Source organism: Schistocerca serialis, chromosome 7 (genome assembly GCF_023864345.2).
Source record: "Schistocerca serialis cubense isolate TAMUIC-IGC-003099 chromosome 7, iqSchSeri2.2, whole genome shotgun sequence".
NCBI lineage: Eukaryota > Metazoa > Arthropoda > Insecta > Orthoptera > Acrididae > Schistocerca > Schistocerca serialis.
This window is the reverse complement of record NC_064644.1, coordinates 573,943,360-573,960,732: the sequence shown is the minus strand read 5'-3', so window position 1 is coordinate 573,960,732 and position 17,373 is coordinate 573,943,360. Positions and strand designations below refer to the sequence as shown.

At 41.1% G+C, this 17,373-nt stretch overlaps 1 protein-coding gene across 1 annotated transcript in view; it reads right to left on the bottom strand.

Annotated features, from left to right (window-relative positions):
* LOC126413258 (ras-specific guanine nucleotide-releasing factor 2-like) overlaps positions 1-17,373 on the bottom strand; it is a 1,992,910-nt gene that overhangs the window by 724,720 nt on the left and 1,250,817 nt on the right. The window contains 1 exon segment of the mRNA XM_050083160.1: positions 16,803-16,905. Coding sequence (XP_049939117.1) covers positions 16,803-16,905 — 103 coding nt within the window.

Below are 17,373 nucleotides of genomic sequence, written 5' to 3'. Positions count from 1 at the left end.
TCCTGCCTCGGGTGTGGATGTGTGTGATGTCCTTAGGTTAGTTAGGTTTAAGTAGTTCTAAGTTCTAGGGGCTGATGACCACAGATGTTAAGTCCCATAGTGCTCAGAGCCATTTAAAAAAAAAAAAAAAAAAAAAAAAAAAAGACTGGTACAGACTAATGTAGACTGGTACAGACTGGTGCAGACAAATGCAGACAGACTAATTGGAGGTCTGTACACTCGTTATAATACCTCGTGCGTTCATGTATCACTGCGCGAGTGTGATCCGTGAGGAGAAAAGGTTCTGCGTTAGCAGCAATCTCATTTGCTGCATTACATATTAATACGCGGATCGGCGGAAGCAGTATTTGGTCCGTCTCTATGGCAGCGCCATCTCGTAGTGCGGAGACGGACGAGCGCTGCGCCTGCGCTGTTGTCCTTAGCGGGGCGCGCTCTAGTGGGAAAGTTGTGTACGCGCTGACTACGCGGAGCTATGTGCACAACAATATATAAAAGAATTATGCAAGTCAAACTGAGATTCCACTCACTTGATCGGCTAAGGATAAGGAGAAGCAGCGTTTTGAAACCAAATATTTCTCGATCTCAGCATAATCACTCTGCTAGTACGAACAATATTTTCCTTGTCCCAGTAAAGGGAGACTATTTATTTATGTTCCATTGTCTTTCTTTTTTTTTTTTTTTTGCTGCCATTTACTCGAGGGCGCAACCGGTATTCAATATTGAGCGTGACTGTCCAAGACGTAACGGCGACAGGTTGTTAGACGAGGAAAGAGAGGGCTACCGAACGTCGGCAGTGAGTGCAAGTGACAGCGGAAGGGAGAGGCGGCTCCGTCCCTATCCAGAGGCCGCAGCAGCGGCCGCGAGGAGCCGACATTTTGCCATTTCTGTCGCCGGAATTTGCTTTATAAGCTCACGTCGTGGCCAGTGCCTGATCAGCTGATTTTTCAGACGTAGCTATAGATGACCAGTGTAACTGTACGTTTGCACATCATATTTATTCTCCATTAAAATGTTAGTTTCAAATGTAAGTTAGGAAATATTAACTTCAAAATGCTGCTGAGTGATAAGAGAATTGAGCTGAGAGGGCAAATATTCTTTTAATAATGATTTTTCGAAAAATCTGTCACACGTCGTCGACAAAGCGAGGCGCCAGCCAGCTTGGTGCTGCGGTTAGCGCGGCAGGGCAGGTATGGCTTCTGGGGGGCGCGGGGGGGGGGGGGGGGGGGTACGCGCGGCGCTCTCTGGCCGCGACTCGTGCCAAACTTAAATGGAGGAATGCGCAGTAGAGACCGCCACCAGCGGATTCCGCCGCCTTTTTGTTGTCAGACATTACACTGCGTTTTGGATACCATTTGTAAATATTTCAAGTTCTGCACATTTGAGTGCTGCACAATATGTTAAAGCTACTTGGGAAGCAGTGTTAATTCTTCAGGTAAAGTACAGAATTTTACACCGAGGAAAGTACCATACATTTTTATAACTGCAGTATGGACCGTAAGTCAATTGTCACTTGCAAAGACTTTGTTCTGTGTCCCGGATAAGCGCTATCATTGTACATTAAAATAACTGAATGTGATTTTAAAAGAGATCGCGACATATTGCTCAAAATGTTCTTCATGTGCACTTATTTAAATAATTGGTTGTTTGCAATTCATTCGGTACTTAATTTGATTCTTAGTGATATTGAGGTAATTTGGACTATTAGTTTTTTTATTTTACCACAATTTTTAGTATCTCATTCTCATTTGTAGGTATGGATTTATCTGTTCCGATGAATCTGGATGATTTGAGAGAGGCTATGGGCGTAGACATGCTGGCCACGATTTCTTTTTTACAGATGTGTGGTCCCGTTGCCGAGAATGTTCGATGTCGTGAGTGCGGCGAACATGCGAGCCTCACAAGTGTATCTCGTCGCCATACTCACGACTTGTTCGTATGGCGCTGCAGCAAAGATCGATTGTGCCGGTCCGTTAGACGAGGGACGTGGTTCGAAAAATCTAAGCTCGCCTTGAGAGACATTATGAAAATCACGTATTGCTGGTGTTTGAGATATTCTGTATGGCTGTGTGTACATGAATGTCGTGTGAGTAAGCGTACAGTTGTGGATTGGTGCTCTTTTTGTAGGGAAGTTTGTGGGGAATACATGAAATATGGGGGGCCGTTGGGGGGGGGGGGGGGGGTCGGGTGTTATGGTCAAAATTGACGAGTTGCATTTTGGCAAAAGGAAGTAGAACAGGGGGAACCTCCGGTGGGATTATGGGTTTGGGGAGGCTGCAGTTTCAGGTCAAGAGTGTGACGATGTAGTATTTAAAGTAGTACCCAATTGAAGAAAGGAAGTTTTGGTCAGCTTAATTGAAGATCACGTTGCAGAGGGTTCCACTGTAATTTCAGATGGTTTTTCTTCATATAGGGATTTAGGGGAAAGGGGTTATCAGTATCTCGTAGTTAATCACAATACTGAGTTCAGATCATTATCCACAAGGGCTTGCACAAATAGCATAGAGGGTTATTGGTCAGCCGTGAAATCTCTTGTAGAGAAGGGGAAACGCCGTCACTTAGACGAATATTCATGGAGTAGTATTCCGCAAAAATATTGCCCGTTTAAATGTTTTGTTAAACGGGTTGGGCAAATGAACCGTGCGAAGTATGTTAGCTGATTTCACATTAGGATGGGGGGTGGGGGGTGAATGTGCGTGTGTGTTTGTGTGTGTGTGTGTTTTCGTAATGTTCTGTTTGTTGTGTATGTGGGTCTGTGATTTTTGTTGTTAGCTAATTTCACATTAGGATGGGGGGTGGGGGGTGAATGTGCGTGTGTGTTTGTGTGTGTGTATGTTTTCGTAATGTTCTGTTTGTTGTGTATGTGGGTATGTGATTTTTGTTGATGTCTTTCTAGGCGATTCGGTTCTTTCAAGAAGTTCCCGTGTGGTTAAGTTCAGTTTTCCGTTTTTTTTTTTACTGCATTTGACTATTTTGACGTATTTCATTGTTGTATTACACCATTACGTATGTTTTCGTGTACTCCAGTACGTAACAGAAATTTCACAGCTGTCGTTCTTCTTCCGTTTCCCAGCACTAGTATCAGTACGATTTTTTCGCATCTGTACTAGCAATATTAAAGGCGAAACGCCCGACACAACTAAAATTTGTATCTCGTGCTTCAGTTGACCATTACACTGACACTACCTATTCGAAAAGAACGACATATGTAACAGTGATGAGATTTACCAAAATATGTCAACTGGAGAGCAGGATAAAAATGTTGTGCATAGCTATATAGCTCAACTAAAGAACGGGATACTATTGTCACTGCTGTGATCAAAACTATAACTTGCAGTCGATACTATTAGCATCGAAGACGGAAAAAAAATTATGGTCCATAGTGAAGTACGGGATACAAATTGTATGTGTGTCGTCTTATTGCCTCTTCGCGTAGTTCAACTGAGGTACAGGTTACAAATGTAAAGTACTTCCATTTCTACGTTTTCGTTAGCAGTGTTCGTTAGCAGCATAGGTCAACGGAAGTATGGGATACACATATTATGTACGTAGCTCCTTCTGCCATCGGTAGTACTACTATCAACGTAGCAACAGACTATTAGTGGTAGCGGAAGCGAAAGAAACACATGTAAAATTTGTATCCCGTGCTTCAGTTGACCTATATAGTTCAGCTGAACAACAAGATATTAATACTAACGAAAACGAAGAAATCGACGTACGCTAAACTTGTATCCCGTACTTCAGTTAACCAATACAGTTCGAATGAGGTTCGAGATACAAATCATGTATATGCGACGTGAGGTATTCTATGCTACGAATATTTCCATCCGTTTTCCCCTTCATTTTCCACATTAATAATACTATAAAAACACGCGATTTCCTTAACGTGAAAATACTACTTGCCTTGATATATGTCAACTATATTTTTCGTCTCTCGTATTCCTTTGTTTCTGAACAGTCTTGTCAGCTCTTTCATCTGTGTAAAAAATGCTCTCTGGCCAGTTCTGACATCATTGGTCAAAGCCGACGGGTTGTATACCCTGCTTCACTAGACCCCAAATTTCACAAAATCATTATTTGGAACGACGAATCCAGTTTTAAGGTGAATGGCAGAGTGAACAAACACAGATGTGACCATTGGGATTCTACGAGTCCCCATACGTTGATGGAGACGGAGTTGAACTCTGCTGGCATGAGTGCATGGGCAGTGATGTTCAGCGGTGGGCCAATCGGGCTTTCTTTTTGTAACGGAGCAGTCAGTTGCCTAGATACGCTTCCAGTAGTGTTGTTAGAATTGGACAATAATCCACTTTTCGAATATCTGCAGCTGGTTAAGGAAAAGCTGATATTTCAAAACGTTGGTGCGCCCCGCTTTATGGAATTACTATGAGAGAAATGAGGAACGGATTGGCAGACAAGGTACTATTGAATGGTCTCTACGATCCCCAGATACTACATGCATGCATTCTTCTGGGTGGAGTATACAAAAAGAGGTTTATTGCGTCAAGATTCGTGATGATGAGCACTTCAAGGAACGAGTCGAATCAAATTCGAAAACCTATGGTCCCGGTAGGTTGGCGACAAAATTTGTAAATCACTGTTGAAAAGATGCAGTATTTATTTAGTAAAGCATGAAAACCACTTAGAACATCTTTTGTAGGTCCAGTGAACTATAGGAGCACTTTGTGTTGATAATAAATTTTTATTTTTATTTGATTACTATTGTTGCACCAACTGCAAATTCGCCACCCTCTGTTCGTATAACATGTGGACAAGAAAGCCACACTTGATACGCTGCGCCCCATCTTGTACTACGAAACAGAACAGGTTCCTCTACCATGCAACATGTTGGTTGGTTGGTTGGTTTGGGGAAGGAGACCAGACAGCGAGGTCATCGGTCTCATCGGATTAGGGAAGGACGGGGAAGGAAGTCGGCCGTGCCCTTTGAAAGGAACCATCCCGGCATTTGCCTGGAGCGATTTAGGGAAATCACGGAAAACCTAAATCAGGATGGCCGGACGCGGGATTGAACCGTCGTCCTCCCGAATGCGAGTCCAGTGTCTAACCACTGCGCCACCTCGCTCGGTCATGCAACATGTGATACAGGAAAATGAACTGAGTTTTTTCAATGTCTTAATCATTTTACCTGCGTGAAGCCTCACATTATCAGGAAAGGAACAGACATCTTAACGTAATCTATTTAAATAAATCATCATTTACTGTCTAGACCGCAATTTACTTGAGACAGTTGAAACATGCTGGCTAGTTTCGATTTTGAATAACAATCATTCTGAGATATGTGAACAATCAGAAAAAGAAATCACCTCTGAATTATTCTTAACAAAGTAATATAAAGCTTAAAAACGTTACAGCCGACACAATACATATACGAGGAGCCTGTTCCAGTAGTAAAATGAACACACTATCAGTTTGCAGAGTTCTAAGGATACTAATTTAATGATTTCGAAATAATCTACCTTTCAAATCGTAAATGCAGGAGTGTATGCACTGAACAGTATCAATAGCGAAATGCGAAACCATGTTTTGCCGAGTGGTTAAAGCACAGTCCTGTCACATTAACTAAGCTCGCCCTGTTTCCCCACAGGATGCAGAAGGTCCTTGAATTTGTGCTGTCCAACGTACACTCAGTTCCAACTTAAACTGGGCCAATCACATGGACAAAGCTGCAGGTAGGGCGGAGCAGAGACTGAGGGAGAGTTAAAAGATGTGGATGGGCTGTTTCAAACAACACTGGAGTTTTGCTGTATAGCGTCCTTTGCAGATGGGTTCGATAAAGTGCCTTGTTTTGAGATATGAGGATGCCACGAATATGATTTTCCAGTAGCTTTAATCATTAAAAGACGTCTCCATAGGATCTAACACAAGTATGTGGTTGAATGAATAGAGTTGATTCCAAATCGCATACAGCATTTCTACCACAAAGCATAACATTACAGATTTGAAAAGTCAGTGCAGTGTTCATGGGATTTTGTACATTTTATATGACTTCAATCTAGCATTGAATTTTTAAGTGATTCCTCATATAGCACAACCATCGCAATCAACCATCATCGTCATTCACCTATAATCCCATGGATATATTGCAGAACCTTTGTTACACTGTCTACATGGTATCGAGATAGAATGTGTTACAAATAGTGTCTGTTAGCGTGGGAAATATCTAGCAGCGGGGCGAGAGACTTGGATTAATACCACGTCCCTTAACTGAATCACTCCCCCATGGCGGCAACATGCGCCCCCACTTTTGGTCTGTGAATACACACCACGCGATCTTCATCTATATTCAGTGTTGCGATATTTCAAATGGTTCAAATGGCTCTGAGCACTATGGGACTTAACTTCTGAGGTCATCAGTCCTCTAGAACTTAGGACTACTTAAACCTAACTAACCTAAGCACATCACACACATCCATGCCCGAGGCAGGATTCGAACCTGCGACCGGAGTGGTCCATGGCTGGGGTGGTGTAGTCTGGCATACATGCCTGTCAATGACTGCAGATGCTTTCTCCTTTCTCCGGACTGAGCGTTGGCGCAGGCAGTTTACAAGGGGGGGAGGGGGGTGCACTGCACTTGGACATTGGGAGGTGAGTGGGCTGTATGTGCCGGTGTTTTCAGTGAACTCAGAGATCTAGCCATGACAACTACTGGGATCGTGCTTTCCAATACACCGCAGTGGGTTCTGTCTTGTAGTGACATTTGTTGTTGGTACTGTTCTACTGTGTGGCAGACCCTTTCCCCTTCCTCCTCCTCCTCCTCCTCTTCCTGCTCATTCTTCGTCCTGGTGTAGCTGAGAGAAAACCAACTTAGGGGTTGTATAGTGCTTTAAAAACCCAATAACACCATCAAATTCCCGATTGATCAGTTTACTGTTTCCGATAGTGGTACTGCAACCACACACACCAATCCAATCTCTCCACAGACTGTTTTAGAACAAAGCCCTCTGCAGTTTGTTTAAGGACATAACATGCAACTAAGCTGAAATTTGAAATTCTCAGCTACAGCAACCATAATGGACTTCGTACCAAATGACCTTACTGTGCCAGTATCCACTGATAGGAGGCAAGGGGGGGGGGGGGGACTTAGTAAGATTTGGAAACCAGATGGTTGCTGGATCTAATTCAAATATTCCAATTTTAGCATCCACCCAGAGGAAGTAGGGAAAGACTGTCCCACACAAGGGATATAGATTTAATTAATTAGTCAATCAATCTGATAGCATGAGGGAATATTTCCAAGACATCCACATCTGGGGATTTACCAGGTAAAAGCTGATTTGTTTGCAGTTTGATCGCACCATGACCCATAGCAGTGGCAGATGACAGGACATGTCTGCATGTTGTTTCCACATGAATTTCTTGCGTATGAGATATCAAAGGGTTGCTGCTATCTGACGTTTTTCTCCAGTGATTAATGTGACTTCCAGCTGGCATTGCAGCAGCTGACAGCGGTTGTGGAACCTGTGCATGTGGGGATACTGGAAGCAGCCTGCCCAGTAGATGCAGATGGGGCATGCTTCATGACTGAAAGATTTTTAACAGTGTAATTACGTTTGGTGAGTTATGGTGACAGTAGTCCTTGTGTGACTGGAATAAAACAGAGCAGCAATTGTTTAAATATTTCATTCTGCCTTATCACTCTCAAAATGTTTAAAAACACAGTATACCACATACTACAGTCAATTTCCCCCACTATTCCTAAACTATATTCCACCTAAACTGCCTCGCATCTCATTAACTGTTTAAATAAACAATATTCAACATATTGTCTTGTCTACCAGAAATTATTTAAACAAAATTACATACACTGCAATCAATTTCCCCCCAATTTCTTTAAATAAATACTAAATTATGTACACTGCTTTTTATCCTATAAATTGTTTAAGTAAACAATATTCCACACATTGGTTTGTCTACCTGAACAATGTTCCATACACTGCAATCGATTCCCTGCCAAGCAGCCAGTCAACTGAGTCTTTTTCCCAGCAATTTCCAGGTGGAGGATTGGAGGGGGAAGGATGGGGAGTGGGATAGGATAAGTTATTTAATGATTTAATGATTAGTGTAACTAATTAGTCAATGAAATTAATAGAGTAGGAGGGGTATTTGAATAATTTAGGCCTGAAAGTGTACTTCTATTGGTGAAGAGAGAGGGTGGTTGGAGGTTTCTGGAAGGGTTTGGGTGGACGAGTGGGATGGGGAAGGATGGGGGGGGGGGGAGGATTCTCAGACAGATTATCCCCAGAGGGCCATAAATAAACCCCAAAAGGTTTAGCAGAACGATAGTTTCAGGACCTGTCAATCAAAAGAGAACGGTAGGGATGCCTTAGAATGTATGCTTGCCCTTGATATAGGAAACTCGCCCTAATAATGCGCTGACACCCCTGTTACCGTACTACTCTAGAGTTTTTTGGTTTTGTCTTTTCAGATTTCGTAATGTATAAAAGAGTTACGAACTTTCGAGCATGTCAGGTGACATTAAAATAACAGATAACACTAAAGTCACGCCTTTGGAGATGGTCAATTTATACACCAATGCTCACATGAAAAAGTGTCTCGATCTTAGAAAGGATAATTTACTGCTGCATAAAATACTTTATGTAGGCTTTGGCTTAAAAGTGGTAATACTGTACCATGTGTCACCACATAAACTGTGGGTGTTACATTGCGTTACTGACTCCAAGTCATTGTCAATCACTAGTGTCTAACCGATTTTAGGAATAATAGTTGAAGTCATGTAAGCTAGACTAGTCTCAGAACGATTGACTTTTTGCTACATACTAGACAGTGTGAAAGTGGTCAGATACTATTGCGCAACACGTATAAAAATTATTTTAATTTTGGTATGTATGTCAAAAAAATCGTGACGAGTGTCATTCTTGTACTCTGCTGAATAACAACACTACTTACGTAGAGTGACAGTGTAAGGTGCTCTAGCTAGCGAGGTAACACAGGACAGTATCCACTTGAACTCTCTCATAGTTCAGCCTCCCCTCCTGTCCACTCTCTCCACACCCCTCCTACTCCCCCCGTCGCTGTCCACTGCCTCCAACCCCTCCTGAACCTGCCCACCTCTTCCTCCTCCTCTCCCTCTCCCTCTCTCTGACCATCACCTCTTCAGCCTCTCTTGACCATCGCCTCCTCAGCCCTCTCTTGACTATCACCTCCTCCTTATTCTATTTACCAATCTCTTCCTTTCCACTGTCTGGCCAAGTCCCCTCCACCCTCTCCACCCATCTACTCCTCGCCACTATATGCTGACATCCTTTTGCCCCTCTCTGTTTGTCAATATCCTTGAAACCCCTCTCTCCCCATCCACTTCATCCTCCCATATCTGACCATCCCCTTCTCACCCATTTCTCTACATTTTTCGTGTCTCTGTCTACATCTATGTCCTTTTCTGTCCATCTCCTTCTCCTCGTCCTCCTCCTCCTCCACATCCTCCCTTTCTCTGTTCATCTCCCTCCTCACTCACTATACGTCTCCTGCGCCTCACCCTCTCTCTGCTTAGCTGCGCCTATCTACATACGTATACACTGGCTGCTGGACAGCGCAGAATGTGTGTCAGAGGTTGAAAATCCGTTTTTGACCAATGTCTCTGCTCCTAAAGGAGCTAGGAGGGTCTCACCCCCAGATCTGATTCTCAAATAGCAAGCAATATGTGTACCAAATTTGGTTGACATCGATCCAGAGAGAGGCTGCACAAACACATACGTACAGACACCCTGTTTACATGTACGAGTATTAGAGAAACATTTGACATACCTTTCGAATGGTGCTCGAAATTACGAACAGCAAATGAGGTGCATCAAATATTTCTGTAATTTATTTTCTTATTTACTTTTAGACGAACCGTTTCAGAAAATATTTGACCTTTTTTTTATTTTCCAACTCTGTTCAGAAACCGTAGAACATAATGTGTATCGATAGGTATTCTGTTATTGTTAACAATATATTGATCAACTGAAAGTAGAAAAATTTCAATTTAATTCATAGTTTTATATTTATTTTATTTTTCAACATAAAAAAAGCATTTCACAGTTTCTAGACCAATACAATATTTTATGCACAGAACTACTACGCCTTGAAGAGATGAATTGTTTGACGCTTCATTACATAGCTAGCAGCATTTCCCTCTGATCACTGATTAAGTTTTCCTTGATTACCCTGACTACTTTATGAAGTGAAACATACTCTCTCAAAATTAAACCTCACGCTAGTCACTTTGGTAGCCCATTTGTCCATACGCGACTTTTCATTTTCCTGTGATATTTCAAACAAAAATCTAGTGTGTAGTAAACAGGAAGTCTTACTTTCTCTCCACCCTATGAGGATCTTGCGACATTAGTACCTTTACAAACTAATCCCGCCAAGCTGAAATCAGCTATATCTTTCGTACTGTTATGTGCATTACATGACTTACGTGTCTTAGAAGAGAAACAAATTCAAATACTTGTTTTGATGATTTATTACAGTTTAGAGTACGCACAGGTGGCGAAACACTGCGGAAACATTTTGAAAGTGCCCGTGAAAATGACACACATATTTCTCATAGAATCCCAGATGATTTTACTTGATGGATGCTCAGAAGTACTAGGAAATTATTTGATTAATCCCGTCAATAATAGTGAATAATTTCGATTTTGGCAGAAAAAACAGTGGACACAGCAGGCAAGAAACAAAATCATGTGTATTCTTGCTAATGATGTAAATCTAAGAAAGTCTTCTCCAATAATGTTAGTTCAACAACCAGTATAACGTGTAATAAGAGGAAGTCCAAAATATGGGGAATGTTATCCATACAGCCCCATAAATTACAGGAAAATAATTAATTGAAAGAATAGGGCTTACAACGGCACCAGCGTAAATGGCGAGTAAACCTAAAATCTGGGAAAGTAAAAGCAGATTTTACTTAAGCTATATTCGTTATTGCATAGAAAGAAAATTTTTCCAGCGCTAATGCCGAGGAAGAGGGTATTGGCTAAAACTTTTTTTTACCACTCTCTCCCTTCTTTGGCATTAGCAAAAACGTTTTTAGTCAGTACTCCCATTTTTCGGCATTAGCGCTGGGAAGCTTATCTTATTATCAAATATCGATGGACCACCAATGGTAGCCAAAAATTTTTACCGAATAATTCCACTTCTCCAGCACAAGCGCGGAAAAACTCCCCTTTATAAGAGAAAACGACAGTTGTCTGACAGTGCTCCTCTACAGTGGACAAGTTCCCAACAGAAGGGTCGAAACGTCAATTGCTTGCCTAACAACCTAGAAAATTTTAACTTCAGTTATACTGTTAATATTTTTGGATATAAGGTCCGCCTGTTATGCAAAGGGCCCTTTTTATGTGACCCAAAAATGTTTCAGTATGTGTTTTTTATTGAAATCCTAGTGATGATGGCACAGAGATGCTTAAATATGTTTGAATCACACGAAAAAACGGTGTTTTGCATAAAAGGAGGACCTTGTATCCAATAATTTTAATTGATAACATTGACTAGGCACTAAAATGGAGAAAATGATGTGTAAATAACAATGACCTCAAACTTCCTGAATCACATGAATGGGGAAAATTCTTTGCCCCTGCGGACATGAAAACCTGCAGACGCGCCTGAGTCAGTCTTAGCCCTGTATAGAGTAGAACAGGTACAGTCACAGCACTGCTGTTCATCTCTGTTACACACTACGACAACAACAGCCTTTCACGAGGGCAGTAAGCTACACTTCGGAATACGATATCGGGCGACTGCGAATAGTATTGTTTACACTAATTTTTAACTTAGTGTTTACAATAGGGAGCCATAAAAATCGGCTGTAAGTAAAAAAAAAATTACACCGCTTTTTTCTGTAGGTTGCTTAGGAGCCAGGGACGTATGAAATAGTACATCACAAGACAGTTTATTTATGATTTTGTAGTAACGTACTTATTGGAGAATTTCGGTCTTCTTTTAAGAAACAAAAAATGGCTAGTACCCTGCTGGAGACCTGATGACCTGCAGGAAGACGTCGTAAACCTACTCACCAGCGTCAAGTTACACTTCCAGTCGAATCAGTGAATTTGAAACGTAGGAAACTTGTGTGGGATGCTACACCTGCTTTATTTGATGTACCAAATAATCCACCAGAACTGTAGCCGAAGGGAAAGCCGTACAGACATGATAATAAAACCAAAAGCGTTACAACTGTTTCCCAACATAGAAGAAACCAATTCCAAAATTGTTGCCACATCTGAGTCAAAAACGGCAGGAATCTTCAACACAATCGTTTTTGAAGCAAAAGTTATTACATTTACGAAAATCTTCGTTTCTTAGAAAGTCGAGTGAAGCGTAAGACTGTGCGAAATATTAGAACACATAAGAATTGCTAAGTGTCAAGGTAACTTGCTACCATAATACGAACAGACAACAGAAATACGAGTGTATGCTTCTCATGTGTTTACATTATCTTGCTTTCAGCGAAGTAAGCCGCAATTATATATCTAGTCGAAAGTATTTTTTTCATGAATAATTTGTAGCTTACATCACTATATAAGTGAGATTCGGCATTTTTTTTACACAATCGTACACGTATCTCAATAATTTAGTAATGCTTGGAACACAAAACGTAACTATTTTGTTAATTAAATGGAAAAGAAACTAAAAAGAAACAATCTTACAGCTGGATGTCTTGCCGTTGGGAGCGCTAGTGTCGTTCCAGACGGTAAAAACTTTCACATCATTCAGGGTCGCGTCTGTGTTTTTCATCCGCTTTGGAATGACACGATACGTATCTGCGCCAGGCTAGGACTACTGAAGTTAGTTGGTTCATGATTAAAGAAACTGTTAGCAATTTTAGCTCTACGAGGTGCAGTACAGTTACTTACGGAATATATTTTATTTTGTGGTTAGCAATTAGTCTTTTCCTTTACAGAATAAACTGAACTGAAAGTATTCTAATTTTGTTTTTAGCAATCGAGTGCAGTGTGCAGTTTCTTTGTTAATTGTTGCATGGAACTTAGACACGTTTTGTCATTTGGTGCTCTTCAGAGATTGACGACGCCCAGAGCGACAAGACACGATTAACGGTAGTGAGATGCTTATCCTAGCGCCCCTGTCATGACGTTAATGCTGGTAAATTAATGTTTCCGGAGGATTTTTATTTTAGGAGCGCGAAGAGTAGGTGACTGTCCCGTTAGCAACAGCAAGTATCGCGATGAATGAAACAAGTTTCTTTTCAAACAAGGCACTCAGAGCATATCGTCGACATGTGCACTGTCGTGTAGACATTTGTAGCTCAGTACCGATACAATGGTAAGTTAGGGCAAGAAATCAAACGAAATGCAGTTGCCCTGTAATATACCTCAAACGAAATCTGTATTCCAAGACTCAGTTCAACTCTCTCCAGTGCGTTAGTAGTGGAGGTAGGGTTTTGTAATTCCACGCGTTGATTCCCGTGTTCATTGGTTGATATCTCTATCCATGTCCGCCCTTGCATTGGAGTGTCAGCGCAGGCAGCCCTCGGCTCTAAGCTTTTGACTTCTGGTGGAATATGTCTCACTGTTAATCTTTAACCTGTTTCACTACTGCTGACCTCCCTGCTCGCTTTACGCAGTCTTCCAATTAACTGTGGTTCCCTGTAAGTGCTAGCGAAGTTGACAGCCACCCACGGTCGACACTAAGTTATGAAATAAATCCATTGCTGCTTTTACTTCTTTAGTTAAAGCCTCCTAATCAGAAAATGCGAAACATGAACAGTAAAAATGCAACACATGGAACAAATTTCGTGCGATTTACAGACAATGGTGCACACGGCTTCCCAGACGACTGTGTCAACACAAAGGTCATGCGGCTACAAAGTTAAATAAAAATAAATTTGACAAACCGTGAAAACCAGCGGACACTCCACGACAGGATAGGCGCTAGGAGGGGGAGAGGGGCGGGGGGGGTGAGGGAGGGGGGAGAGAGAGAGAGAGAGAGAGAGAGAGAGAGAGAGAGAGAGAGAGAGAGAATCGTACACGTGTGGTGTAACTTACATTACTTGAATGTAGCTATTAAGGTTAACAGTGGTGCAATGCGCCCCTCTACAGCTAAACGCACAACATCCAATCAGTAAAGTGTTATTTTAAAAAGGTGATTCAGTCTTGTTAGTCATACGCTTGGGCATCCGTAGAAATTTTTCCATGTGGCAGCTAAACGTTGATGTCTGTTTCGATTTGGTGAACTTTGAAACCTGTCCTATCCCAAGAAGAATATAAGACTTACTGTAGCTCAAAAAATTGATATAACCCTCAGTATTTTTAAGATAGAATACTTTGATACCTAAACAGTAAGCATATTTCAATACAGTATGGAAAATTTCATCTTTTTATGTTATTTATATGAATATAGATTTTTGTTTCAGCGATCTGAAACTACATTCTCATTTGATTAAATTCGCTATATCCAAAGAGTCCGGAAACAAAGCTATAAAATATTCACATAAATTAATAACATTCTCATTGTGTTACAATGAAATGGAATTAAAAATCTGGAATAGAAAAAAAGTCAGAACGATTGAGAAAATTCTGTTGCATATCAACAAAAATAACCAACAAAAATGCCAGATTAATATTCCTTGAAGACGACACTCAGAGAATAAATTTCAAAACGAGCTTCTTCAACTGTGATGCCATCTGCTACAACACACTGTTTTTTATAGTACTTCACGTTTGATCAGGTTAATGGATTTATTGCATTACTTTCATAGTTTCTATTTGTTAATGTTCACTGGCGTAAATGCGTTCTGAGTTTTTCGGATTTGTTAGGTAAAGTGCAGACTTGAATCGTTATATGAATTTGGGATACTACCCAAAGTCACCCTCATATTGGTTGGTAGAACAGGCTTAACAAGCTAGGCAAGAAGCAAGGCATTTCTCGCCTTCCCAGTTTACGGCCTTTCAAGAGGACTGCGGAATTTGTAGCGCCGTGACTATGAGTTCTTCGAGAAGTGCAAACGCCTTAGGTATGCAGGAGAACTTCTGTGACCTCTGAAAGGTATGAGATGAGGTACCGGCGCAAATAAAGCTGTGAAGGCGGACAGTGGGCCGTGCTTGAACAGTCCAGTGGGTAGAGCAATTGGCCACGAAAGGCAAAGTTCCTAGGCTTGAGGCCTGTCCGGTACACGGTTTTAATCCGCCAGGAAGTGTACAGTGCTGCAATGAAAGAAAGCATGTCCTCAGATTCCATCCTCACCTTCCTTCGCCGCTTCCTGCCCCCTCCCGCATCCTGCTTGCTGACGCCTAGATGACATGATGTGAAAGTTATTCATTTTTGGGGTGATCGTGCTTCAAGAGTTATTTGAAAATTTTGCAATACTGAAATGTGGACATTATATCTAATGCTTGAAGAAATGGAGCAACCAACCACTTTTTACACAACTTTATGTATACCAAGATGCGTTTATAACTTCACGCTCGCAACCGTTTTCTCGTTAGCATTTCAAACTTGCAGCTGACTTTTAGTCTACCTTTTTGTCACATGGCTAATGCGGGGCTGAATCAGTGTGTGGATTCTGTGCTGTGCATCCAGAGGCATAAAAGGAGCTCTAACTTACAGAATCAAAGGCAGCACGACGTTTGAAATGCAGTCGGCATAAAACGTTGTATTAAATAAGGCAGCGGCATCAATGTGTTGCGCCAATGCAAGATGCGTGAAAACCCGAAACGCGTTTTGTCGTAATTAAAGCTGTATGAATAGTTGCTGTTTGCTGTATTTTCTCAAGTAATTCAATCGACAGAGACGCCTGTCAATCTCCATTTTTATGAGTAACATACTATTATATTTATTATCTTTTCCATTTAAGTGTAGCTTCGCTCTGTCACTAAAAAATTGTAAGTAAAAAACAATTATCGTTTGCTCTCTTGTTTGGAAGCATACTTTCACAGTATGTATTGCATTTCATCTTCTCGTTTACGTGAAGTGCCAGTAATGGTTCTAGTCGTTATTGTAAACGACGTATGAACACAAACCACTTAGATGTTTGCGACACTGTAAGTTCTCTTCTGGCTTTGTGAGTTGACTCCTTTGCGCTACGCTCAGTACATTCCGTGATTCGTGAGACGGCTGTAAATTAGGACAAAGAGACAATTTCATCGTTCCACTGACCAATGATCTACATTGTTGAGGGTGAAATATTGGAATAACATGTAAGCTGAATAGCAACGGTGGATTCAGTTTTACTCTATTTACGTATGCAAAAAATGCTCCAGCATCGCCAACTACCTACAGAGTGAAGTTATGTCGCACTAGTAGAGAAACCTCTTGGTCGACTTAGTGTTGGTAATCTGAAACTTCATGGACACTGTAGCTGCATCATTTGAAAACTTCAGGGTATCCATTTTCAAATGAGATGTAGCTCATCCAATTTCAGTATGTGATTCAGTAAATATAGGTATTTGAAACCGAGTCTACCTTTTTGATTCAGCTGGCGTATTCGAGCAGTCACAAAAAAATGAATTATCAGTAATAAGGGAAAGAGTAAAGCATATAACGGACACGGAAGGCTTACGAAAATGGGCAAGTTTAATACTTTGTTAACATCTCCAGAGTGTAAGACTCTGGAAATTTAGAGGTGTAGGCCTACCGTATGAGAATAACATAAGGAGTAGAAGACATCGCTAAAATATTAACAGAAATTTTTTTGTAATTTGGAGAGTTAGAGCAGGAATGGTAACAAATTAGCCACCATAGTTCACATGAAAAAGTCTTGTGCCTTATAGACTTACAAGATAAATAGGGATACATCAATATTCAACAGATGCGAAGTCACGAACCTTGCCTGACGAATACTTGGTTCACATCGAGTAGGATGTCGCAGCCCTCGACGATCATTCGTTCTACAGCCAGGTTCTTGCGCAGATTTTCCGTCTCGCTGACCTGGAACCAGAATGGAGAACCTATTTGCTACAAGGAAAACATTAAATTCGAAGTCGTTTACATTTGAGCTCTGGAGTTAGATTTCTATGTAGAGAGAAAGAACTTTCGCCCTGCCGTTGCCACAAAAACGACTTATACGACATTTGTTTATTTATGTCCTAAAATGCCAATAATCTTAGGAAATCTTAAAGGGTTTGCTCTAAACCTGTTTATGATATGTCAGTTTAACGATGTGCCAACCTAGTCACTATGTACCCTTCTCATCAGGATATAAGGCCTTCTTCAATCTATTCTAATAGTTGTTCTCATAGTATATATCATTGATTGTAGCTGCTCTTCAACTTACACAGTCTTACATAAATTTTGTCGTATGGGTGCAGTGGAAGAGAAATTTGTTGTTCTCCTACAAACATCACGACATTGAGTAACTGTAAAATGTCTCAATGAAGCTTCCATATAATGGGTAAC